Source organism: Talpa europaea (assembly GCF_964194135.1).
Source record: "Talpa europaea genome assembly, chromosome: 11".
NCBI lineage: Eukaryota > Metazoa > Chordata > Mammalia > Eulipotyphla > Talpidae > Talpa > Talpa europaea.
Window position 1 is genome coordinate 72,623,010 of NC_140078.1, and position 27,227 is coordinate 72,650,236.

Sequence of the window (27,227 nt, forward strand, 5' to 3'; positions counted from 1 at the left end):
CTTTTTAGCTCTTCTGCCCATTTTTTGACTGAATTATTTTCTTTGTTTTTGTTGAGTCTCATCAGCTCTTTGTAGATTTTTGTGATCAGTCCTTTATCATTAGTGTTGTGTGCAAAAATTGAACCATATCTTTTAGATGGGATAATGATTCCTGACCCCAGGGTAATCATGGCGCCAGGGGCCCTGAGTGAGGAGAGTGACATGGTGGGCCTGCAGCACTGCATGGCACGGTGCAGCTGGAGGACTCTCCCTCCAGACAGACTCAGACAGCTGCCATCTGCCATCCTGGGCATAAGAAGGTGTCTCTCTTGACCCATATCTGACCTGTTTTTTCTTGCGTCAACTACTGACCCTTTTCCTTTTCTTTCTGGTCCTTTCTGAATGTGCTTTATAAATAACATTCTAATCACATTGTTACCAGCTCCTTCCCTGTCCTCCACCTTTTGCTGCATCCAGCTCTCAAATTTTGTGGGATAATCTGTGGCCCACTGGACAGGCTCCCCAAGCTGGTTCCTCATTCCCGCTGCCCCAGTGCACCTTCAGAGTCTCTGCCCTGTCCAGGGACCCTGGGTTCAACTCAGCACACCTGTACCTTCCAATTTCTCCAGCACTCCCTGCCCTGCCTGCTCTGCATGAATGTTCTCTCTGCCCTCTCTGGGCAGCCTGCTGGTCCTCTGCTTTCCCTGGTGAACTCAAGTTTCCTCTTCCCAGCTGTTAGTCACCTGGCCCTTCACATTCTGGTATTCCGGGGAACTCACAGAACTCACTGTGGACACATTGTGTGGTAACTGTCCATTTGTCTGTCTGCCTCCCCTCCCACCTGCCCTTCACCTCCCTGGAGCAGCACTCATGTCTTAGTCACCTTTTTGTGTGCTAGAAGACAAGACTCAGAGTCACTCAGTAAATATTTAAATGAAGAAATGAAGCAAGTGGACAGGTACATGGATTTGGGAGTTGGCTCAGGTGAGATTTTCCTCAGGGCAAAGCAGACTCGCCTTTTGAGAAGATTCTAGGAGTTAATTTAAAGGACTGAAGGCTGAAGTACTACCAGCAAGATGAATTTCACCATGTGTGAAGTCTCTTAAGATAATAAAGTTTCCAAAAATCTCTTGTTCAGGCCTGGACTGGGGTTCTCCACAGGGAAAAGAGCTGCGTGTTTAGTTAGTCTCAAACTTTAAATAACCCAGCCGTGTGATGTGGATAACAGGAGCCCTGATGCGGTCCTGTTGGTGGCTGCCAGGGACCTGTTTTGGGAGCCCAGCATTGGTGTCAGTAGACACATGTGCCCAGGGTATGTGGAAGGTAGAAGGGTGTCATTTTCAGGGGTGGCTCACCGAAGCTTTCAGGCCCTTGCTTGCTGTTCCATCAGATCCAAGGATGGTGAACACACGATAAGCCCCCTCCTTCCTCCTGTTTGCAGTCTCAAAATACCACCCACCAGCCAGAGTTCATGTGCAGAGGGGAAGCCTATTTGCTTTACAGCCTGATGGCTCTGGAGAGGGCCAGACAGCAGCTGCATGTCCTCAGGCCCAGATTCTGGGTGACTATTTCATTCCCCACAACTGACAACTTGGGTACCCGAGCCTGATGACCCTGATTATGATGAAAATGATGAAAAGGGGGTTCCGAGCCATCCCCCTACTGTCAAAAGGGGTTTCTTTTACCAGGGAAGAGGGCTTCCAAGCTTCATGGACCTGATTATTTGCCTTTGGAAATCGCTGGCTCTTGCTCCATCTGTGAGCTTAGCTTGGTGGAGAAGTCCTAGTGGCTGTGAGTTCTGCTTTTTGGAGAAAAGCAAAAATAAAAAGGGAAATGGTGGTGTAGGGTAACCTTGTCTCTTCACCGTCAAATAGTTTCTTACCTGAAGTTTTCGCCCTGAATGGGGAAAATGTCTGTCTGACTGGAGCATAGTGGGCTTCCAGTGCATCCGCTGGTTTGGCTCCTGGCCCGGTCCGTGTTGCAGAGGGACGCTTGTGTGTACAGACCTGTCTGCCCTCCTCACCCCCAGCAAAACTGGGGCTTTTGTTTTCATTTTAAGCTTTAGAATGGCACTAGGCCTTGGCTGGGCTATAGGAGGTCTGAGGGTCAGTCAGTTTCCTACTTTCCCGTCGAGCCAGGTAAAGGCCAGGGGAGCCCGTTTCCAGTGAGAGTATGGTCAGGACAGTGCGCCACGGGCAGCTGGGTTCTTCTGGCCCCATTTACCTTAAAATCATTTTGTTATCAAATCAGTTTGACAACACAGTTAAAGGAAATGGAAAACCTACTTCCCACAGTGGTGGTGTGAGCCTGTGAAGGCTTTGGCCATGGTACGTGCAGTGCCGCACTGGTTGTGTGTGGGGCCCTATTGTGTTCTCGCCGACGGTGCTGTTTCAGTGACTATCTGGGATCTGACTGTGCCATGGTTTGACTCTCGTCAAAGTTCCAGTTCTTCCTATTATGAGAAACAGCTTTAAAAACACCTCTGTGTGTGTCGATCTTTTATCTCTTTTCCGGAATTTGAGCTCCTGACCCAGAAACGGTCATATCTGGGTCTCCTGATGATTGGTCATGTCTGTCTGAAATGACACCAGGGAGAAATGTCAGCCACCATCCGTGTATTTGGGGTGGGCACTGGAACAGGACCAGAGTAAAAGGCTGAGTTTACAGGGAAGTGGCCTCGGTTTAGGCGCCTCCTACCCTGTGGATCTGGCATCCCTGAGCTGTGTGATTCTGGGTGGGTTACTTCATTGCACTGACCTCCATTTTTCTCATCTGAAAAGGAGAAGCGGTACCAACCTTGAAAGATTATTTCCTGTCTCCCTGTTATTCATTTATTCACAGTTGGTCGCACCTGCTGTTAGGTGCCAGGTGCTGGGGGGACAATGATGGACAGGCCTCTCTGAGCTTCCAGTCTAGGAGGGAAGACACTGACAGTCAAAATTTGAGTTATCATTAGAGGACCTGCCTGGGAAGAACCACCCTTGTGCTTAAAAGTGGGTGTAACCTTCGACCTGCATAGCCAGAAGAAAATGCTGAGACTTCCCCTGCCCCCCAGCTCTTATAGCTGCCTTGGAGTTTTGTGGTGGGTCCAGAATGCAGGTTTCTCTGGGGATGCCCCACAGATGTGGTGCCTGTTTTTCCAGCTTCAGGCCTCTTGTCATTCATCCCTGAGGGAATTCTTAATTTGAGGGTCATTTTAAAAATTAAGTTTGTCATCTACAGAAACTTCACAAGAATAAGGAAGCACTATCAGAAAAGGCTAATGCCTCCCTGCACAGAAGAGATACCAGATGTAGATGTGTCTCTGCTGCTTGTTAACAGTATTGAGCCTTCCATTTCCAGGTCTGGATCTGCGCCTGGGTCCTGGGTACCTGTTCAATGTGTTGTGCTTCTCAGAACTCAACTGGCTAACTACTTTCTTGGTTTCTTGGGAGGGGGATCAGGACAGAGTTGGGGGCTTGAGAACAGAGGGACCATCTGGTTTCCCAGGAGGAAGCAGCAAGAGCCAGGGTTCAAGTCAGGGCGGTCACTGATGGACAGCAGGACTCAGAACACCCCAGGATGCCAGCAGGCTATTTCCTGTGGTAGGTGACCCTGCCATCTACTCCAGACTGTGGACCCAAGTTAGCTTGTTTAATCCTTGGATGCCCTGCCGAAGTGGCACCAGCCCCGCTTTAACAGGGGAGGAAGCAGAGCCTCAGAGGCCCTGCAGGTTGCCTGTGTTCCCACTGCTGATCAACCGTGGAGTCAGGATTTACCTGCTGTCTGTCCATCTAGTCCTGCTGCCCAGGATTTCCTCCAAGCTGCAGTGCCTCCTCAGGGGAGGGAGGGACTGGTGGGAGTCTGGAGCATTCCATGGCTGTTCTAGACTGGCTGCCTGTGAAGGAAAGGGACAGGTCTTCACCCTGCTCTCAGCATGACTTTCCAAGGACTTCTGTCCTTGGAAGCACTGGGCGGGGGTGGGGGTGGGGTTGCCCTCTGAAGCTTGGGCACACTCCCTGTGCTCTTGCTCCCTCTGCTGCCCTCCCCCTTTCTACCCCCTGCTCCCACGCAGCCTTTAAGATTCAGGACAGGTAGTACTTCCTTTGGAGAACCTCTCAGACGCCTCACATGTCACCCGCAGTACTTCCCTTTTCCCCATCCTATTGTTGACACCTTCCTTTTCCTCTTCTGGGTCACTGCCCCCTTGAGAATCTGAAGAATCCTCCGAAAATGCACTTTTTTCACATGTGGCCTGTGTGTGTCTGGTCACTGACCTCTGGAATCCTGAGTCCCCACCCTGTTCTGTGAGGCTAGGTGTCTGCTTACCTGCTGGAGGGATCTTCTTCTTCCTCCTTTGATCGTGGCTGCCTTCCCAAGTGCATTTGTGGCAAGAATAGGGCCAGACTTGGCTTGGTGCTACTTCCCCACGTACCTATGCCACATGCAGGGCCATGTGATGAGCCTGGTATGTTGTTGTCTCAGCCTGGAGATGGGTTATCGATGGTGGGACCAATCTGGCCTCTGCTGGGAAGTGGACCCTCTTTTCCCCTGCTGAGGATACCTTGATAGACACTGGATCTTTGGCCTTTGTCTGCATCAGCTGGCCTTCATCAGACCCTAGGCATCAGGCCTCAGTCCCTCTGTCTGGAAACCACCATCCTCTTCTCTTTGTCCCCTAAGTGCTGCCACCTTTGTTGTCAAAGGCGCCTTCATTCTTCCTAATGAGTCACAGTCAGAACCTCAGTTGTCTCTGGCTCCTCCCTGTGCCCCACGGCATTCAGAAGGCACCCCCTTGTTCTGTCTCCCTGTCACTGCCCTAGTTCCGGCTCTATCTACAGTCCTTATCTCTGGCTTGCTTATTGTTCTCCCAGCCTCTGGCCCCTGGCACTTTGTTCTCTCTCTCTCTGTCTCTCTCTGTCTCTCTGTCTCTCTGTCTCTCTCTCTTTCACACACACGCACACGCACGCGCCTTGAAGGAATGTCTGTGCCCATGGAAAACTTACAACTTTCGGTTAACCTAAGGCTCTTGGATATTAGGACCCTCCCCCCACCCCCTCCCCTTCCCAACCCTGAATCTAAACCTTGGTGAAGCACTGAACAGGGAATCAGATCTGGGTCCTCCACACAGATTGTCTGACACGTCTGATGTCTTGTGAAGCAGATATTAGCAGATATTACAATGCTGCTGTCTGCTCTCGGGATTGCAGAGAACACTGGATGTGAACATGAAAGTGAAAGCTTATCATGTCCTCAGCAGATGCAAGCAGTCTGGGCCTGTGACTTCACTGCCCTAGCCCACCTCTTCCTGCCCTTCAGGGTCTGCTCCCTTGTCCCCTCCAGCTGCAGGCTCTTCTCTTTCCTCCCTTGTCATTTCATTCTTGTAATAGTGCCATGATGTTGGTATGATTGTCTTTGTTTTCAAACATGAGGAAACTGAGGCTAGACATTTTGAATATCTTGCCCACGGTCACATAGCAGGACAAAATTGAGCCTGATTGCCGGTTGTGTTCTAGCCCGAGCCCACATGGCTCTCTGTGCTGTGCCTGCTGTAGGTCGTGTCCAGCCAGGACAGGCAGGTAAGACAAGCATCTACCCTCAAGGAACTTGCCGCCTGCTGAGCAGACAGAGTGGGCACATGGGTCAGATAGTCCTAGCAGCAAATTGAATGCCTGGGGCCCAGATTGAGGGATTGCTGTCAGCCCAGAAGAATCAGCATGCCCTCTCCCAAACCCTCCCCCAGTCTCTGGGCAGTCAAGGACTGGGCAGTTTCTGCAGCCCGGAATGGTGGCATTTAGCCCAGGCCTTATCACTGTATCTTCAGGGTGAGTCAGGCTGCGGGTGACTGCCCTACCCCTTAAGTGCCCTTGGAGTGCAGCTCACAGGAAGTCCCTCCACCCCACCACTGGGCTGATCTGGCTCTGAGGACAGCAACAGGGTGAAGTTGTGAAACCTGCCAGGTTTGCCTTTACATTCAGTCCCTTCCTGCTCCCCTCCCTGCCTTCCCCAGGTCTCTGTGCCCCCTGTCTTTCAGTTTTCTCCACCCTGAGCCCAAAACTGAATTGGAAAGGCTCAAATTGGGGCCAGTTTCACCTAGGATTTGGGGTGTTGTTCTCTCTTGATCATTGAACAGAAGGATCATTTCCATTATGCTAGGCATACTCAGAGCTAATGAGGCATATTTACCTGGCGTTGGGAAGAGTTTCTGTGCTGCTCCCCCCCCACCACCACCATTTCCTCCTATTGGGTTCCCAACTGCTTCAGTGTACTGTAATGGTGGGAAGAACCTAGATCAGAAGTTGGAATGTCTCTTCACCCTTGCCTGCCTCCCTCACTCTGCTGGAAAGGAGAGCCCAGGCAGCGGAGAGGGAGCGGCGTGTACTCCTGCCCCAGCACAGCTGCCCCTGAGGAAGGACAGAGCACAGCAGGCAGTTGACTTCTCCAGAGTAGAGGGCTCTGGCAGGCCGGGGCGAAGGGGAATGGCTTCAGGCTGGGTGTTGGTGGAAACCTACAGGGTGGCATAGGAGAGGGGAAGTAATGGCGAATAGCTATTTGGGAAGTGGTGGGGAGATTTGGGAAGGGTGTGTGTAGGGAGGGGTTAGGCAGTGAGTAGGATTTAAGGGTCTGGGGTAGGTGAGGTGTCTCTAGATTCCCTGGGGATGCTGTGCATCTGCACTCTTGCTGGGTGTTCATGGGGCTGACACCCAGATGCTGCTGCTGTGTCAGGTCTGATCTGTGGACACATCCAGATCTGCAGGGTGGGGCGCACTGGAGAGGGAATGAGGATCAGCTGTTTTTAGAAACTAAGTGCCACCCGTGATATACTATCTCATATCCTGACGGGAAACTGGCAGGGGGACCTTGATTCAGACCTGCAGCGACCACTGACAGGCTCTGTGACTTTGGCAAATCCTTTTCCTTTCCCTGACAGTCATTTCTCAGGGGTCCTTGTTGGTTGAATCAAAGACCCGATAGGCAATGGCCTCCCCCAGCCCTTGAGTCTGTCCTCTTTTTTTTTTTTTTAAGATTTATTTATTTATTTATACAAGCACTGGGTACAGGTCAGAAGCACGGGAGGGTGAGAGAATTCACCAGAGCCAGAGCAGGGAACAGAACAGGCAGACTGACGAAACACACTGCTGAGGGGAGCAGTGGGTGGCAGGAGAGGTCTGCGCGCTATGTGGGACCCTCGCCGGTGGCCGGGGATTGAACTGGCGCTGCAGAGGCTGCGGGCAGCTTTGCAGCCCAGCGCTCAACTGCTGCGTCACCAGGGGAGGCCCTGAGTCTGTCCTCTTGCTGGGGTGGATCATGAGGTTGGTCTGCACATCCTGCCACCGTCGAGGCAATGAGGGCATGCCTTGTGACCTAGGCCAGATTGCCCAAAAGGTATTTTCTTTCTCAAGAATGCTCATAATCCTGCTGAATTTAGCAGGAAGAATGGAATATGCTTTGGCACCCTGCTCTTCTACTGACATGGTCTGTTTGTGTCCCTGTTCTTTGCATAGCATCCCAGGCTGGGGTCATTCATAACCTCATACTGTCTGCAGAGCTGAAGCTGCGCAACCCCCTGACCCCGCCAGGCTTCTGGGTAGTTTTTTATTTATTTATTTATTTATTTATTTATTTGGGTAGTTTTTTAAATGTCATTTATATAGTGGGGTGTTTTCTCACTTGTTAATGAATAGCTTGGCCTTTGTGGAGGCACTTGAGTCTCTGGGACTTGGGTGGGTGGTGGCAGTAATGGCTGTAGAGTTTGTCCTTGCTCAAGGACTGGGAAGGCATGATATTTGCAAAGGCTGCCTCCCAAAGGCTGTTCCTGAAGTCCCTACCGTCTTCTACCAGCTGGCTCAGGTTAATCACCCCAACTTGGAAAGCAGCTTTCTGTGGGGCTGCCTTCAACCTGCCTTGGAGAAAGCTGTTCTTCTACCTCTGTCCTTACTCACCATGAGAGGCGTCCTGCATTCCCTTCCCCTGGCCACCAGGGAGTCTGGCAGTTGGGAAGGAGCTTTAGGTCTGAATGCTCAGCTTCTGGTTTGCTTAATCAGCTAGCATTTAGTCTGGGAGGGGTGCTTGTGTCAGTTGGGCCCCTGTGGAAGGTCCCACCACACCCCAGCAGCCCTGGGGGCCACGTGGAGACCTCTAACTTGTTTCTTATTTGGAAGTTTGTACTCTGCCATCTCTTCCCTCTTTGGTCATCACCAGATGAATGTCTCTCTACCCCAGAGTCTTCCTGCCTAGCAAGTCGTCTGGCTCCCGTTGCCAGAACCCTTATGATGGGTCCATCTGCCTTGACAGCATGGCATCATCTTCACCCTGACTGCTGCTTCAATCACCTGCATGTTCTCAGACCATACCCCACCTCTGCTCAAGCTATGCTCTCCTCCAGGATGGGCCTTCATATCCAGTCTCCCCATCCAGCAACTCCCCACTTCTGTAGAAGTCTCCCACCCACCTGACAGAATCATGTTGACTTCATGTAGCTGCTGTCACTTTTTCCTGCTGCCTCATCCCCATGAGACCGAACTGCCCTAGGATGAGGGAACGAAAGGGCAATTAATCTGTTCACATTGTAAAAGACTTTTTCAGAACCAGGCCTCCTCCCAGCTTTGGTGGCCTCCCCCATAAGTGTGCGGCCAAGGAATGGGGGTCTGGCTGTTCTCAGGGTCTCCATGGTGAACATCGGCAGGAAGCGACGCATAAAGCAAAAGCCATTCTCAGGGAGGCAGATATCTGTGGCAAAAACAAGCTTCTAGGAGATGGTCAAGTAATTTTTTTACTTATAGTGTGTATGTCAGCTCCAGCTTATTCTATCTGTCACTACAGCTTGCCTGGGCTTACAGATGTCTCCTCAGAACAATGTTCCAGTGAGAGTGAAAGGCAGGTCGCTGGCCGTGATGAAGTGCACATTGACACCTTCTGGTGGGCTGGCCCTGGTGTGCAGGGAGACCCTGGAGTCTCTCCCCCATACACCAAGTGTGTGGTGACTCATTTGAGTGCACACCTTGCTTATCTATCTCCAGGGCAGTAACCAGGTAGAAAGGGGGAAAGCTCAGGAAGGCATTTTCTGCTGCAGGTGGAAGCAGCGTGGTGGTGCCCTGTTGTGGTCCCTGGTGCACCCAGCAGACAAGATGAACATGATTCTTCTAGACTTAAAGGATATTGGGGCATGGGGGTGGGGTGGGGTGGGCGGGTGGCATGAGGAAGACAAAAGAACCAGACTTAATAGAAAAATTTCACATGGAAACTTACAACCAGTTTCCCTTCCCTCTGTCTCTCTGAATACATGGCAAGAGTGAATCTTGTTTATAAGCTTAGTCCTAGTGTGAGTTCTGCTCCTAAAGGAGACCAAACAGGAACATCTGGAGAGGCCCCTGGTCTGAAGGGGGAATCGGGAGGCCTGAGCTGGTGGCCGCTGCTCCTGACAGTCTCTCCCAGCTAGGTGTGTGGCTTCATCTAGACCCATGAAAGTAGCTAGTGGCCTGCCTGTGTGGGCCCTCTGTGGCCCCGACTAAAATAATTTTTTACTATCTAAAATCTTCCATCTCCTCCTGCTAGTGTTCCTTGAGGCCCACCCTGGGGCCAACGGATTTTTTAATGCTGCCAGGGGAATTGAGTGGTCAGGAGTGAGGCTCCAGCCCTGCTGCTGTCAGTTGCAGCAGGCATGCATCCTGCTTGGAGCTGGCATGCCACGTGGTGCTAACAGGGTGGCTGGCTTCTGTGATTGCCTGTGCTTTGTCAGCTACCTGTGCTGTGACTGGGAGTAGGACTGTTCATCTGAGCAGGTGCTTTTCTTTCTTCCTCTGCAGGACAAAGAAGATGGGGAGCCAAAGACCAAGCAGCTCAGAGAAGGGGAGGAAGAAGGGGAGAAGCACAGGTAATTGCTGGACACCCCTCTGCCAGGCATGCTCCTCCACACCTGCTGGTTTCCACGTCCTCCCAACTCTGCTTCCCAGTTGCTACCAGATTGCTTCCTCTCCACCATGGGCCTCTGTTCAGACCTGACATCCTCACCCTTCTCCCTCATTGGAGCCCTGTGCCTTCTCCTCCATTGACCGGCTGTCACCCAGTATTTTCTTCCAAACCTTCCCATCATTTCATCAAACACCCTGCGTGACGTGGTTCTACAGCGCCTGCCAGATCAGGTCCAGACTTCTCACTGGGTGTGCCAAGCTCTGCCTGGGTCAGCTGCTCTGTTCCAGCCTCCTCTGGTTCCCCTGACCCACCCCTGGCCACTCAGCACTTCCTGAACATGCTGGAATTCCTTCTCATCTCCTCTCTGTTTTTGACATGTCTTCACAGCAAGCTCAGCTCAGAGGATTCCACTTTCTCTTTGTGTTCCCACCCCGCTCAGCAGTTCATGTAGAGTTTTTGTTTTACTTTACCAAATCCTGTCACCTGTTCGTCAGCTTCAGTTGCCTCATTTACCACCACTTCCCTGTGGTTGCAGGCTCACTCTCCCCCCTCAGGAACTTCTACAATGCTTCAGATGCTGCTTTGCATAAAAAATGCCCAAGAAATTGTCTGCAGAACCAGGTATGGGGAAGGGTGGAGCTGGCAGTTGGTCCCAGGTAGTCAGAGGAGCCTTCGTGTCTGACTAGCACTTCTGGGCCTGCAGTTCAGGGCTCTTGTGCCCTCTGCCCATACCCAGCCCTGGGCTGGGGTCACGAGGTGGCTGGAGAGCTCTGCTTAGGATCAGGCCATTAGTGTTTTCTTCTAATGTCTGTGTAGCAGGGGATCGTGATGTCCTCTCCCTGAGCAGTGTCTTCAGGCACGTGGCCTGTGCAGAGTCCTTTTCACTTGGGGGAGCAGATCTCGATACCTAGAAGGTAGGCAGTAGGAGGGGAGGGCTGTCCCTGGAGAAAGCTGGGTGGGAGCATGGGAGCAGGCCTTCCTGATGTCACAGTTCATTTCCCTTCACCAGTGTGGTGGAACCCTCTCCAGATGCATCTTTGTCTTCGTATTTAGGAGCCCATTTCATACAGGACCGGGCTTTTTCAAGTCCACATGGGCGTGTGGATATGTGTGAGCATGTGACTTGACAGTTTACAAAGCACATGTACACCATGCTCAAAGCAGCTCCTCAGGATCCTTGCCACCTCTGTGTGCTCAGAGATGGTAATAGCTCTGTACTGAGAATCTGGTGATGCTAAATGCTGGTGCTGGAACCTTTGCCACCCTAACACTGAGCTCTGTGCTTTCTTGTTGGGCCTTAGGCCCCTTCCTCCCCTTTCACCACCTCCGCCGCCTCTGCCCCCAACAACCCAGGAGGGCTTCATCATTGGTGACAGAGAGATGAAGATCAGGTGGTTGCTCCTTTCTGGAGTGACCCTAGCTTTGAGTAACTTGGGTACCTGTACAGTTTCTCCCATTCTGTGGTAATTGCGCAGGGATTCTTTGGTTTTCTTCTGGTTTGTTCTTAAGACTCGCGGTCACTGACTGGCTAGAGCTTTGTCCCAATTTCTGAACTGTCTCTGCTTGCTGGGAGGTGCTTTCTCTGACCCGCCTTCTCCTTGATGAGAAAAGAGAAGGGTCACTGGTTATCAGGCGGGTGGCTGGGTTACACAGTAGAGAACTTGGAATGTGACCATGTGATTGAATCTCAGATGGGGTTGAGTGGAAGAAGAAGCAGGCTTCTGAAGTGAGACATGAGCAGCACACAGAGTGATATGCGGATGTGTTGTTCAGGCAACAAATACTGACATGGTTGGTTGCCTGATTTGTAGTGGGCACCAGTCTAGGTCCCAGGGAGGTAACAGTGGACAAAATCCAGCCCTTCCCTGCGTGGAGCTGATATTCTCTAGAGGGAGCGGGCTGTTAACAAATCACCAAGTGTGTGGAAGTTGTCAGTGCTGTGAAGTGAGGTGGTGGAAGTGTAAGCACACTCACAGGAATAACACCAGCTCATGGCCTCAAAGTGCTGCTGGGGAATCTGGGAGGAAACAGAAATAGAGAAAAACTTTAACCAGTTACAGTAGGTGAGTTCTATAATAGAAAAAAAAAGAGGAGGGACAATCTTGTCTCAGATATGGCAAAATGTTGCTTTTGTTGACTGTGGGGAAGATGAATATATGTGTGGTGTTACTCTCTGAATTTTTCTCTGTACCCGTTTCATAATGAAAGCAGTGTGTAAAAGAAAGCAAAGGGGGTGCACAGTTCCTAGTTCCTGTGGGTGAGCTCTGGGTAGGAGAGACCCTGCTCACTGGCTAGGTTTTAACGGGTCATTTGTGGTAGAGCACATGACCCTCCTGAAGGCCCTTACTGAGCCTGCTGAGCTGGGCACAGTCAGGGCTTCTGCTTCTTTCCTCAAAGCAGCCCAGGGACCTGGCACACTAGATACCGAATTGAGTTCTCCTTCAGCTCATTTTGTTCTGCTTTTCTCTGATCTTGCCTTTTTCTTTAAAAAAAAAAGATTATTTATGCATACAAGAGCTGGGGTACAGGCCAAAGATGTGGGGGGTGAGAGGATTTACCAGAGACAGAGCGGAGAATAGAATAGGCAGACTGACTGAAATACACTGCTAAGGGGAGCAGCGGGCGAGACAGGAGAGGTCTGCTTTGTCATATGGCTTCTCCCTGTCCGGCCTGAGATCAAACTTGTGCTGCAGAGGCTGCGGATTGCTTCATAGTGTGGTGCTTAACCCCTTGTGCCACCAGGGAGGCCTGATCTTGCCTCTTTTGAGGTAGTGAAGTGTGGTTCCCTGGCCTGGTAATCAGGAGCTTGACTTCTGGAGCAGTACTTCTAGAGAATTTGGACAGGTGGACTTCCTTAAGCATCCCCTATCTGACAGGACCTGATGCTCAGTCACTCCCCTGGTTGTTAGAAAGAACTATACACTTATAGCACCCCAGGAAAAGTGGACTTTCCTGATTTTTTTTACAGGCCAGGAACTTGCCTGGGTTATTCAAGGAGACAGGGCAAAGCCTTGGTCCCTGTACCAGGGGGCCAGGCCTGTGTATACTTACCCAGTCTGTAAGTCCAAGACTTAGGCATGGGCTTACCAGAAGGCATCCATTGGCAACAGTCTGTGTCCATCCCAGAAAGAAGGGCAGGGGGGCTTTCTCTTCATCTGTACTCCGTGTTTGGACCAGGTACTCCCAGCAGGATGGTTATAGCTTAGGAGTAGACTCTAGAGGGCCCCTAGGCTACAACCCCTGCCACAGTCTCCTTTGCCAGGTACCAGTGAGCATCTTGGCTTCCTCAGCTTCTGGGAGGTAAGAATAGCCTGTTTCTGCCCAGGCCAGGCCAGGTTGAGACCAGGTGCCAGGTAGGAAGCATCAGCCCTACTGAAGTGTCCTGAGAGGAGTGCAGTGCTCACTCCTGCTGCCTTCAGCTGAGGGCTGCAGGATAAGGCTTCATGAAGAACATGCCTCTTGAGTTTGGGACCCCAGAGGGTAGGATTTGGACAGCAGAGATCCAGAGGTGTGAACCAGCTGCGTGAAAGGACTAAGTGCTTCTTGGGGAGGCATGGACAGATATCCCCCCAACTTCTGCTTATAAACCCAGCCCAGGCTTTATCAGGCCTCTGGAACAGAGGAGAAGATTTAGTGGTGAACTAGGAGCCCCTGCACAGGCCTGTGGCCAGTTCCATTAATTGGTGTCAGCTAGTTTATCATGTACTTTCTTTTAACCCAGATAGGTCTTAGGGAAATAAATGTTGAGGCGGTTCTTTGTTCAACAGTAGCCACCCAAAATGTAGGAACTAGGCAGATGGAGAGAACTCAAGATTTGAAAGTAGCTCCTAGGTTTGAGGTCAGGTCCTGCCAGTTATTAGTTTTTTGACTCTGGACAAGCCACAGTGACTCCGTGAACCTCACCTGAGTGTCTTCAACTGAAAGATGGTGGAGAAAACTAAAACTTGCTGTAACTGTTTCCTGGTGCAGGTGCTGAGGCTTTGGGCAGAGGAAGACACTTTGAGGCCCTCTTGAGATAGCCAAAGGATTTGAGACATACTTGTAAGGGTTAGAATTAACTTTTACACAAGGCCTGTGCTAACTTTGCAAATAGGTCAGTAGTTGGGAATACAGTGAGGTGGGTGGAGAGTAGAAATAAGCATATGTGACCCAGAAATTAATGGTTAGGAACCCCTTTGTGGAGCCTCCCTTACTTGGTACAGTAGCTAATTCTTTAGGAAATAAGATGAGTGGCGTCATATTGCAGATTCAATTGTCTCATGGGATGGGTATACTGTAAGGCCAGGGTTTGCTGTGGAGGATGGGGGGAGTATCCAACAGCACTGCAAGCAGGTGTCCCAGGATCTGACCAGCTATGCACCACAGCTAGCCGCCTTCCTCTCTATCTGTGCTCCTGCCCATCTGCTCAAGGAGACCCTTTTCAGAATCTTACCTAGTCTAGTTTCTTTGTCTTTTTTTAAAAAAAATTTTATAATCATCAGGCCTCCCGGTGGTGCAGTGGTTGAGCACTGGGTTGCGAAGCTGCCTGCAGCCTCTGTAGCGCTGGTTCGATCCCTGGCCCCTGGGCGAGGGTCCCCCATGGCGCGCAGACCTCTCCTGCCACCTGCTGCTCCCCTCAGCAATGTATTTCGTCAGTCTACCTGCTCTGCTCCCCACTCTGGCTCTGGTGAATTCTCTCACCCTCCCGCGCTTCTGACTGTACCCAGTGCTTGTATAAATAAATAAATAAATCTTTAAAATAAATAAATAAAATTTTAGAATCGGCTTGCAAATAGGTGTAAAAAGAAGTTTGCTGGGGTTTTTATTGGAAATGTGTGAAGTCTATAGATCAAACTTCCTTTTAAAATTGTTACCCTTTTCTTTTTTTATATTAATATTTTATTTTATACAATTCTTACATCATTTTTCATTTTTGTACAATGTATGCATTTTCATTTTGGTTGTATTCCCCATACAGTTGCACCCCTCCCCCCCTTATTTTGACCCTAGTCCTTCCTCTCCATACCCCCCCCACCCCCGTAGTGTGTCTCTGGTTTATAGTTCGTTTGCTACCCTTTTCAGGGTAAATTCTATCCCATCCCCATACAACAAATCCCCACTGCATAGTCAGTCCACAGCAGGTCTGCCTGCTCAGTCCAGGCTCTGTGGGAAGGAAAGACATGTCCTTGCCCCCCAGAAGTGCCCCTGCTGCTCCTCTGGGTTGGATCTGGCCTCGCAGCCAACCTTCCCTTGTGGCTAACTCTACAGGGGTGTCCATGACTCATCTCTAACACAACCCCTGCTTACCACCTAGATACGATGTGAGCTGGTGGCCCTGGAAAGAGATGATCATGTCAGCTGCTTTTGTTATTTTTAAGCCCACAGTCACTTCCTCCTGATGGCAGGTCGGCTGATATGTGCAGTTGAGACATGTCTAGGGTAGGGTTTGTGACTGATAGTCTTAGCCATCCTGCCAGGTGGGAGGAGAGGGGAGGTGTTGCACACCCTGTTGGACATGGGGCAGGGGAGCGTGTCTTGTTGAGTGCCTGAACAAGCAAATCCCACACCCTCTGCCCCACAAGCACCAACCCCTGCGCTTTGGATCAGCGTCTGTACCCACTGAAGCAGTCACATTCAGAGACAGTGGTCCCCCCTGGGATAGGTGTCAGTTCCTGCTGAAGAAACTGGGCCACTAGTTTTACTTCTTTGGGATGGAGAACAGGTTCTCCAACTCCCTGTGGAGAGAGGCCCCACCCCAGCTAAGGCCCAGCCCAACACTGGCCTGGCGCCCAAACCTTGAAGGCTGACAAATGCAACGCCTTCTCTTCTCTGTGAGTTGGGGCCCAAAGATGGTGCCTGTGCACCAGGGTGTGCCCTAAGATCCATGACGTCAGCTTGATTCGGCAAACATTGCTCCACTCTAGCGGTAACAGACCACACTTCCTGAGTTGTCTCACCTCGCTGCAGGCCTGGGGCTGCCCCAGCCGTGGGTAGTGTGGATGGCCCATGGCTCAATGACTCATGCTGAGGCAGCAGCACAGAGACCTGTGGCCACCCTGTTTTTCCTGAGCCTGCTACTCAGGAATAGCGCAGGAATATAGAACAAACAAGACAGGTGGTGTGGGAAGCCAACTCACATGTGACCAGGCTGGGCCCTTCCTTCTATGCAAGGGGTGGGTTGGTGTACAGCCAGGTCCTTTCTTCATGGAGAAAAGTCTTACCTCGTGTGTCATGATCTTTAGTGCTTCCCTAGCTCTTCTCACTAAATTGTCCTTCCTGTGTGGGGGTAGGTTGGTGGTCACTGGGAGGTGAGGAAACCACAGGAAACACGAGTGATGTGACTTGTCTAAGATCTCCTAACTGAGAGGGAGTGGAGCTGGCATTGTGACCCTCTTGGCCCTCCACTTCCCCCCATACCCCTGCCCCTCTCCCTATCAGGCATGCAGCCTGGGTGGAGAACAGCTGAACACACCCAGTGCCATAACGTCACACATGGGGAAGCAGTTGTCCTGTCCTCTGCCTGCAAGCTCCCAAAGCAGGCCAGACTTGGTTCTGCTCGGTTCCCTTTCCTCTAGTACTGTCTCCCCAGTCGGCAGATGCTGTGGCCTTTGTCCCGCAGGCCCTCTTGGCTGGAGCCTGAGGGATCAGAGATGCCTGGCAGCTGTGTGGTAAAAGTAGGAGGTCTGTCTGGCGGCCTCCAGCAGGGCCAGGCAGTTTGTACTCAGGGCACCCCCATGGGGTTGACCACCATCTGCCTCTCCCGAGTGGTGTCTGTGGAAGGCTGTGTGCCCCAGGAGGGTGAGAGGCCACCGTCTGGGCCCCTGATGGCCAGTATGGCCAGTCCAGTTCTCATGTGGCCAGCCCTTTGAGGTTCAACTCAGCCACCATAAACCGTTATCTCTCTTCTTTTTAAATTTAAATTGATACTCAAAATACAAAAATGCTAGATTCTTTTTAGTAGTGGAGAATTTAGAAAATAGAAATATCTATGTATATATCCTGCTGTGTGGTAGCACTTTCCACACACCATATATGACCATCTCATTCTCAGTGACTACTTACTGTATCTTAGGGGACACCACAATTTTTGTTTTCAGTCTTTGATTTTTGCTCTATCAACTGTTTCTAATTCTTTTTTTCTTTTTCCTCAAAGATTCATCTATTTATGCATATAGGAGCTGGGGTACAGGCCAGAGATATGGGGGTGGGGTGGGGTGAGAGGATTCACCAGAGACAGAATGAGGAACAGAACAGGCAGATTGACTGAAATACACTGCTGAGGGAGCAGCGGGCCAGACAGGAGAGGTCTACCTTACCATGTGGCAGTGGCACCTGCCCGGCCGGGGATCGAACTCATGCTGCAGAGGCCGCTGATTGCGTCATAGTGCAGTGCTTAACCTCTTGTGCCACTAGGGAGGCCCTGTTTCTAATTCTTTAAGTGCCCAGCTGCTCTGCATTTTCAGGTGAGTTGGGGGCAGAGCACAGCCTGTCAATGTAGAGAACTTGGGCTGGGTTCTACAGAGTCTTGGGTAGGAGTCAGGCAGAGCACATGACCGGAATGTGCTGGCAGCACCGCTTGGGCAGGGGCCTGGCTTAGCTAATGCTTGACCCTGGTCCTTGCCTTCAACAACTGTGGTTGTTTCTGCACCATCCCTTGGGGGCTGGGTACTTGGCACTCTCGGGGCTGACACAGCTGGGTACACTTGTGCAACCAGAACTCTCAATCTCTTGGTGGGGTTCCCATGTGGGTTTCACCCCCAGCCAACACTGGCTCTTCTGATCTCTGTTTTAGGTGAAGGCATGATTGCATTATTTCAAAAGCTCCTGCCTTTAACATCTGCGATCCACTGTGATTTTGGGGACTAAGGGAGGGTTCTGTCTCTGGCAGAGCTCAGAGGATTGGGGAGGAGTTTCATAAATGGTGTTGTAGGCAAACTCTGGGGTTGGGGGGATGCAGGAGGGCCCAGCATGATTTTTTTCCTTCAAGAAAAGTGAAACCGAGAGCACTGCCTGAGAGACCTGTGACTCTGGACAGGACCCCACTTCTGCCACCCCAGTCACCTTGGCAGGCAGTCTTTACTTTTCCACTGTGACTGCTGGTCCCCAAGGAGCCCAGCGCAGGGAGCTGGGACAAGGGCCCATCTGAAGACCAGAATTTGGATTCTGACTGACTCTACTTTCTCTCAGAGATCTTGGGCACATCCGTGAGTCGCTCTGGACTGTTTTCCACATCTAGAAAGCTTTGGCAACTACCTACCTCTTAAGTTGAAGGACTGTCCTGGGAAGCAGATTGTGGCTGGTGTTCCTGCTGAGAAGGAAGTATTATCCTGTTCATTTTTGTCTTTGGGGTGTGGAAAAGGATATCAAGATAGGGCGTGCTGGAGCTCCCACCCCATTTACCTGAAACCCTCTGGGAGCCCTGTCCATGTGAGGTGGCTGTGTTCAGCACACGGGCAGTTGGTGTCCTGTCCTCCAGCCAACCTGCATCTTCTCTGTATGTCAGGAGGACAGGAAGCCTGGGGAGGGCTGCTGGGGTGTTGGTGGAGATGGCTGGATAGAAGAGGGGGAGCTTTTATTGCCTTATATTACTGCCTTATATATTGCCATCCCCAGAGTGAGGCCAGTTGCCCCTCTGAGGGACAGCTGGAGGACAGTATCCTCCACCCATGAGTAGGAAGTTGCTGGGTTCTTTAATAGTTTCATTTACTGTTAAGCCAGACACCAGGTGTCCTATATTAAAATGCTAAGTAGCCACCAAACAAAAACATCCCTCCATAGCTCATATATTTCTGTGTATCCATCTTGATCTTGTATTTGACCTATAGTAAAATTTCCAGGTGTTTTAACCACACTGTCATGGTTTATTATTTATGTTGGGATGTGGGAGTAGGTTTCTGTGCAGAACCTAATGGAAACAGAAAGTTATTAGGGATGTGTGTGTGTGTGTGTGTGTTTTCTGGAAGAGGCTTGGTGTCTCAGTACTCTAAATTTGAAAATGAAAGTAGTCTGGAGCAGAGCTACAGGCATCTCCAGCCAGTGCTGAAGTGCTGGCCCACAAGAGTCTTGCAGCCTGTGGTGGACTTCACTTTCCTCAGCGTCTGCTGCTATGTGGAGAGCCTTACCACAACTTTCTCTCTCAGGTTGCTGGAGAGGTGGGGCATGGGAGGGGTTATATGGGAAGGATGGGCAAATAACCAGGGCAGGAGGGCCTTGTTCTCAGGGAGCAAGCCATGTGAAATAGTCCAACTCTGGCCTCTATCCAGGGGTCCAGAATAGAGGGGTGAGTATGGAGTGGCCCCAAGACGTATGGGATGAGAAGAGAGGCTAATCTTCCAAAGATTTAAGACTGACAGCATGAATGAATGGGTCTAGTGGGCCAGGAGCTAGAAGGAATTAAACCAGATAATCTGGAAACTTTCTTTTACTTTGACATTCTAAAACTCTGTTTCTGGACTTCATATTTTATAGAGAACATCAACTCTCTTCACCCTCTTCCCCTTAGTTACATTAGGGAAGGTGTATAAAACACTATGAGGGGTGATTTCTTGGGGATCTCCCTGGCTAGTCCATGACTGATGTCCCTGTAGTTGGCCTGGAGGAAAACCTGGGAGTGGTCACTGAACCTGCTCGGGCACTTGACAGGTCTCTCCCAGATATTCAGGGAGAAAATGGTGAAGAGAAAATGGGCAAGGACGTTTCCCCAGTTTGAGAAGGAGACTAGCATGTAAACCTGGGCATCGCTCTGTTGCTTTGACACAAAAACAATGGATGTCACTTAGGAGCTGGCTATGCTGACCCAGCCACATTCCTGCTCTCTGCATCCCCTGGGCACAATTTCTTGTTTCCTTTCTCATCCCCCAAGTATTAAAAGGCCCAGAGAGCACCAGCCTTCCCATAAAGCTCCATTCCCAATCCGCTCCCTGGAATTCCTTTATCTGTTGTTGATAGTTGGAGACATGTGTACGCCCAGCCCTTCCTGGAGCTGCTGGGTGCTAGTGCTGGAGCTGGGTCTCTAGGAGCCTGCAGGGCAGGGCTTGCAGGACATCGTCATCAAGTGGCCACGTGCTTGGTGGTACTGGCTGCTGCATAGAGGGAAGAGTGGCAAAGAGGGGGCATAGGAGAGTAGTCAGCTATACCTTGGGGTGGGTGGGGGACATTTGGGGAAGGGGGGGTAGAGTCTGCCCACAGTTCCACCTCATTGAACTGGCTCTTGAAGCTTGACAGGCAGGAAAGTGTGTAGCAAACAGGGCTGGCAGTGACCCAGGGGACATTTGATTAGAAAGCAGAGTGGAGGAACCATTGAGGGATTAGGCCCGGTCTGGGTTTAGACTTGTTTTGGGGACGCTGGGGGCTCTGGATCAGAGGGAATGAGAATGGAAGCACGCAGGTAGCTGCTGTGGGGGAGACAGCATGACTCAACTCAGACAATGGCTGCCTACGTGTTGGGGACTGTGGGTGGTCTCGGGCTTTTGGTTGCAAAGGTCAGGACCTGGAAGGCAGTGGGTTCGCTGGCTTCTATCTGAGATAATCTCCCTTCTCTCTAAAGCACTCCCTTTAGTCTTTCTTGAGCAGATTCTCTGATGGCTTATTTTCCTGATTTGTCTTTGTCTGGAAAAGTCTTTGAAGGCTATGTTGTCTAGGCTTATCAGTCTGGCGTGGCATTATATTTACTTTCAGCACCTTCACTATATCCTATATGTCTTAGAATTTCCATTGTTTTAGTTGGTAAGTTGTCAGTTTTAGTTTCTCATTTGAAGGTTGGATGTGTTTATCTAATTTGAGAGTCTTGTTTGTTTAGTAGTTTGATAGTGATTTGGTTAGGTATGTTTTTCTTTGGAGTTCACAGTGTTTCTTTATGGTCAGGCATTTTTCATCAATGTTGTAACATTTTCAGCCGGCATCTCTTTAAATATTGTTTCTGGGACTGTACAAATGTTAGATCTTTTCACTGTGTTCCATATGTTTCATAAGAATATTCCATATTCTTAGGCTCTTTTTTGTATTTTCCACTGTTTTTTCTCTGGATTTTTTTTTTTTTTTGATCTATCTTGCAATTCACTAATCCTTTAACTGTATCTAAATTACTGTTGAACCCATTTACCGAGTTCTTAATTTTGGTTATATTTTCAGTTATGAAATTTCTGTTTGATTAATTCTTACATTTTTAGATTCTTAGCTAAAGTTCACCTTGTGGTCTAGCTCCCTGAACTTTTCTTAAGTTCAGTAATTTCACATTTCATTTGTGATCATATAATATAGGGATCTCCTGTAAAGTATATTTCTGTTGTCTGTATTTTTTCATGACTATAATTGAATCCTGGATATTGTATATTAAAAGTCCTGGAGAAAATTTGAAGTTTTTGGATAGCTTATTCTCCTCCAGAGAGAATTCATTGCAACTGCTGGCAGGCAGCTCACATAGGAGTGCCTTAACCAACCCTTTGGGATTGATGAAGACAGAGGCTTCCTCTCACCAGTTGCCCCTTCTGCCATAGGGCAGGCCAGTCAACACCTGTGCCCATGCAAAGCTGTGTTTTAGCTCAGTTCATTCCCTGCTCTGAGGATGGGAGTCATAGGGCAGCGGTTTACCAGAACCCTGTTCCTTGGCTGCTTTCAGTTTTTGTCTCTTTAGCCCCACGAGATTTCAACAAGCCCTACTTGAAAATACACAAATGTTTTAAGGGAGAAAAGGTGTCAGGCTCATCGGTCCCAATTCTCTCTGATTTCAGCCTCTCAAAACCTCATTGCCTCATGGCCAACAAAATAGATTTTTAAAACTGTATCTCTTGTCTTTGTGGGTTTTTTTGTTTGTTTGTTTCTTAAGTTGTTTTTGGGGTGGAGGAGTATGGGATAATCGTTGGTCTGGTGTTGGTAAGACAAAGCCTGGGAGCAGAACCCAGTGCCCCATGACCTCACCCAAAGACTCTTGCCCTTTGGTGGTGAGGGAACTGTGGTGGGAGGGGGAGTTAATTGGGCATTGGTGAGGGGCAGTCTCCTCATAGGCTCAGGGGAGGACATGACCCTGGCTTCACAGGGCTGGACACACCCAAGAATAGCTTCCTTATTTATGGATGTAGAAACTGAGGCCCAAAGTGGGACAGTTCCTCAGTGATGGACTTGGGTGTTCTTGACTGCCTGACTAGTGCTCAGCTCTGGGAGGGGCCAAGGGACAGTGGGTAGCAGGGCTGCTGGGGGTGCTGTTCCCAACCCATGCTGCTTTTTCCTCCTCATGCTGCTCTGGCCTCTCCCTGTCCCCTGCTGTGTCCTCTCATTCTGCTTCTAAAAGCTGGGCAGCTGCAAGGGCTGACGTGGTGGGTACTTGTCACTATGAGTACTGGGTACAGTTTCAACAGACTTTCCTCTCCTACTGATTGTCGCAGAATCCTGAGTCTGTTTCTGAGAGTGATAATTTTTTTTTCTCACTAGTCCTTGCAGTTTTCATCCCACACCCTGTTTCTCTTCTGCTTTTCTCCCTATACCTTCTTGTGAACAAAAGTCAGTGCACCAAATCACACCCCACTTTCTCTCTCGGTGGCTCCGTGATCTGCTGATTACCGGCAGGCCTGAAATAAGCCATTAGGGAGTGGCAGGCAGGGTATGTGTCCCTATATCTTACAGGAGGCAGACCCTAGGCCTCTGCAGTTGGTTTTCTTCACACAGGCCATGCTGGGCACTGAGGGGAGCTGTGGGCTCAGAGTCCTGGACAGTGGGGAAGGAGATGGTATGTGAGCTGGGGGCAGGGGACATGTGGAAGTTAAGACAGCTGCCACTTGTTCGCTGTGTGGTCACAGACACCTGCCACTCACCTGTTAATAAGCTTGTCTGCCCAGGGGCTAGGAAGTCAGCAACACTTATGCCAGGCACAGAGGGTTTGGTAGATGACTGCCTGTGGGAAACTTCCTGTTGTGAAAATGTTCTCTGTCCTGGAGGCCCAGGCTTCTGAGGGGCCAGCAAACCTTGGACAGGTCTCAGGAGAGATAGCAGGCTGAGAAGAAGGCAGGCTTGAGGCACATTGGCTTTCTCCTTTAGGAGGAACTTGGCCCAGGAGTTCTCGCCCTGGCTTGGAATTGCATTTTGCTTGGTCTCAGGTGCTACAGGCATTGCTGTGTGACCTTACAGAATAGTCTGTCTGATTCTGAGTTTCCTTAACTGTCAAATGGAGGTATCCCAGGAGAGGTGTCCAATGAATGCTCCCTGGGCATCCCTGGTCTGCTCTGGAGAAAGACTGACAATGCAGGTGGGACCTTGGGAGAACAGCCAGTGCTGAGGCAGCCAGGGGCTGAGACTGAAGGTGGGGGAGAGGTTGACTGGCCCAATGATGCTTCTGTTCCCTCTTCACTTGGCCATCTCCAGAGACATCAGAGGAAGATTAGGAAGTATGTGATGTTTTCACAGTCTCACCTGCCAGTGTGGCACACACTCCACTTCATTTCTGCTTGTTCTCTCTGCTCCCACAGGGAACTTAGGTTGAGAAACTATGTCCCAGAGGATGAGGACCTGAAGAGAAGGAGGGTGCCCCAGGCGAAACCAGTTGCAGGTAGGTGGGCTGTGTTTCTCTGCCTCTGCTCTGAGGGCACTGCCAGTTGCTTCTACTTGGCAGGTGTCACCCACTCTCGGAGAATAACTAACAGTGCTGGAGCTGGGAGTTGGGCCTCCAGGACCATCTCAGGGTCTGCCATGCCTGGTCTGCCCTGTTTACACCCTGATTTGGAGGTCTCCCAGGGACTTCCTGCAAGGGAAAAGGCCACATTTCTTCAAAAGACTGCTCTGGGCTGGATGTGGAAGTGACCTTAGGGCCAGTGGGCAGCAGGACAGAGCTATGGGTCCTGTGTGCCTTTGAAAGATCAGCGTGAAAGACCCTAATAAAGACTCAAATTCCAGTGCTCAGAGAGCAGTGGGCAGGCAGATGCCCAGCAGGGTGGAAGCCTGGAAGTGCCTGAACGCAGAGAAGGGGGAGAGAGGTGCTCTTGCTGGTGGAGTGAGGGTTCCTGTCCATGCTCACTGTGATGTGAGGAGCAGTGCAGCAGCCAGGAGCCTCTGACTAGCTGTGGCCTGTCCACAGACAGCCGTCCATACCAGAGATAGGGTGTTTTATCACACAGACTTCTGGCCCTTGTACTTCTGCTTTTTTTCTTTTTGCCCTCAAGTTTTAACTATACGAGCAATATATGAATAAATACATTTAGCTCATAAAAGAATAAAGTGTTAGCCACGGAACCATACCCCAGCCTGCTTTTCCATCTTCTTTGCCCCTGAGAATTACACTTTCCGGGTGATTTGCTTTGTGGTTTGGGCGCCATTACAGTCAGAGTAGTAAGGCAGGGCCGAGAAGGATGGGGAGCTGGTCCCATGTCTTGCCAGGATCAGCGCTTGAGGCTGAGGGAGGTGAGGCATGAGGGAACAAGGGCCAACTGTGGTGGGGTTGGAGAAAGCTCACAGACCCTAGGTTTGTTGTTAGTGCTTTGGCATTTGCTGCCCCTGGGGTCCCATTGTAATAGTAGCTGTGTGGAGATGGGAGGTGCCTGAGGGTGGCCTCCTCTAGGTGATCAACACCCTAGTTTTAGGGGCACACACCTGGAGATTGGGATTAAAAGAAAAGCCACCTGTGCCCTGCCCAGTCCAGGGTCCGAGAATGTCCCCCCTCAGGAGCCTTGGGAGTTGGATAAGCCAGTTCTCAAGGCCCTTCACAAGATTGTGCTTTGGCTGTGCCCAGGCAGCCCTCTCATTCACACCTGGGAGACTGAAGGTAGCATCCGTGCTTCCTGACTGGAGGTCTAAGTCTCTGGCTGTCTGCCTCCTGCTGGCTCTCCCCCAGCATTGCCTTCTTCCTGGGAAACCCAAGTCCTTCCTCCAGAGCTGCCTTTGCAGGGTCTTCATCTCAGACTGGTTGGGGACCCCGGGGATAAGAGGGACCAGAAAGCCCAGGGTCCCTCCGGACCTGCCTGCATCCTCCCTTCGCCAGTGGCTGCCGCGTGCAATGGTCTCCATTGTTGTCTTGCACCCTCTAGTGGAAGAAAAGGTGAAGGAACAGCTGGAAGCTGCCAAGCCAGAGCCCGTCATTGAAGAAGTGGTGAGTGCCTGTGCGCCCCTTCTCCCGTCCTGCTTCTGTGGGTTCTTTCCTCCTTCCCTATCGTCTCTCCTCTGCCCTCCCTTTTTCTCTTCCCTTCTTTATTCCCTTCCCACCTCCCTGTTTCCCCCTCATCCCCTCCTTCTTCCTGCCTTTCCTTCTATTTTCCTACCTCTGTGTCCCATCTCTTCCCTTGCGACTGGGCCCCTCTGGCCCTGACATATGTCTCCTGCCTCCCCAGGACCTGGCCAACCTCGCGCCCCGCAAGCCTGATTGGTGAGTATTGCCCATGGAGCACTAGTGCAGACCGAAAGGGCTGCACAGGCCTTGGGCTGGCCCTTTGCCACCCTGACACTGGGGAGGTGGACAGTATAGACATTTAGTTACATAAGATAATTAGTGTCTGAAATCAGCATGAGCAGGACATACATAGAAAATGCAAGGAAAGTGATATAGATGACACCTGGAGGGTAGAAAGGGGCCCCCCATGGGAAGGAGTTCAGCCAGAGTGGGGAGCTGCCAATTCCTCAGGAAGTCCCTTCTGAAAGGACCTGTCCCCCTTCAGGGCCACAGGTGGAGGTGAGATGGTGGGAAGGGAAGGGTCTGTCCCAGTTCTGCCATAGACCAGCCTTTTCCTCTTTGGCCTTAATCCTTCTGTGAAATGGGAGGTATTCATCTTTCCCTGGCACCCTGTGACTAGGCTGAGAAGAGGGTGAGAGAGTGCTGTATGGCCTGAGAGGTTTGCATTCCACTTCACTTTGGGCCAGAGGTACAGGCTGGATCCATCTTGCCTGCAATTCTGTGTCAAGTACAGCACCAGTTGAGCTGTTCTCACTTGATGAAACAAAAGCCTGGGGGTATATGTCCTAGGAAACTTGAATTAGGGAGTATGAATGCTTCTGGAAGCTCCTGGTGGTGGGGGTGAACGTGTGGCCAGATGAGGAGCAGGATCCACAGTGGGGTGGGACTAGCCATGCCCTGAGAGTGACCAGGGACTAGACCAAGAGGGGGCCCCTTAGCAGCCATCTATCATTGCACACCTTGGCTGAATTCCCGTGTTGGGTCAGTCTGTGGTGCTTGTCCCTGGCCCACTGGACCTGGGCGGGATGGTTGTTGCTGGGTTGTGGAGGATGGAGAAAGGGAGAGGGGCAGCATCCTGGCCTCTCCCTAGGGTAGTCCTCATGGGCATGGTTCCTAATGTTGGAGGGGCGGGGCTCCAAGGCCCAACCAGGCCAGCTTTCAGCCTCAGGCCACCTTATACCTCTGTGCTGCAGGGACCTCAAGAGAGATGTGGCCAAGAAGCTAGAGAAGCTAGAAAAGCGAACCCAGAGAGCCATTGCTGAGTTGATCCGTAAGTATGGGGCCTGGAAAGGCTGGATCTCTGCCCTTTGGGTGGTAGCCCAAGCACAGGACCCCTCTTCACCCTGCTCCTGTCTGCCACCCATCCAGGTGAGAGGCTGAAAGGCCAGGAGGACAGCCTGGCCTCTGCAGTGAATGCCACCACCGAACAAGAGACCTGCGACTCTGACTGAGGCATGTCCATCTCCCCACCTCGCTCCCCATCAGCCTGTCCTATGGGAGATGGTGTTGGAACATGGGGATAGGGCTTGCCATCCCTTCCAGTTTGGCTTCAAAGCAGTGACTCCCTGCCCTGTTAGCCTGAACCCCACATGGGGTGAAGCTCCTTGTCTCCTGACTGGTCCCGCCACCCAGAGTGGGAGCAAAGCTACCGGCAACCTGTGAGCTTGCTGTGTCTGTACATATGTATCTTGAACTGTTTTTTATTCTCAAAATAGAGATAAGCAGACTGTGTATGGCAGAAATCTAGTAAATATTTCCTGGATCTTTGGGGGGTGTTGATTTGTGTTCCAAACTGGGTAGCTGCAAAGGTGATGCTTAAACAAGTAAGCTCTGTGTTGGACTGAGCGTGGTGAGACTTGGACAGGTGGGAACTACCCAGGCCCGATCTTCTGGGACCAGATTCTGGACCAGTCCTTAGTTAGTGATGATTTTCTCAAACTGCTGGGTGATAGAGACAAAGTTTGAGAGAGTTCTTGTAAGCCCTTGACAGGCCTAGGCCTTGCGGTAGTCCTTGGGACAGCCTGGAGAGGCTGCCACCCTAGACCTCTGTGAACCGCAACACAGTGTGAGAGAGGAGAAAGAGACAGCTCATGAAGAGAGTGAGCTGTGCCCTGGTAAACATCAGCTCTGGGCTGCTCCAGATGTGAAGCCTCTGTCACTGTTCTTACCCACTTGCCCAGTCCCAGGCAGCCCCTCTTGCCACTTCACTAGTCAGAGCTAGATTATGGCT

General features: G+C 50.9%; 1 protein-coding gene across 1 annotated transcript in view; it reads left to right on the forward strand.

The window, feature by feature from the left end:
• CCDC12 (coiled-coil domain containing 12) overlaps positions 1-26,448 on the forward strand; it is a gene marked incomplete at its 3' end in the record, with an annotated part of 46,793 nt that extends 20,345 nt beyond the window's left edge. The window contains exons 2-7 of the mRNA XM_084246758.1: positions 9,765-9,832; positions 23,307-23,386; positions 24,858-24,919; positions 25,158-25,192; positions 26,191-26,267; positions 26,366-26,448. Of these exons, the coding sequence (XP_084102884.1) occupies positions 9,765-9,832; positions 23,307-23,386; positions 24,858-24,919; positions 25,158-25,192; positions 26,191-26,267; positions 26,366-26,448 (405 nt within the window). The remainder of the gene's footprint in view (positions 1-9,764; positions 9,833-23,306; positions 23,387-24,857; positions 24,920-25,157; positions 25,193-26,190; positions 26,268-26,365) is intronic.
• Positions 26,449-27,227: the final 779 nt, after the last annotated feature.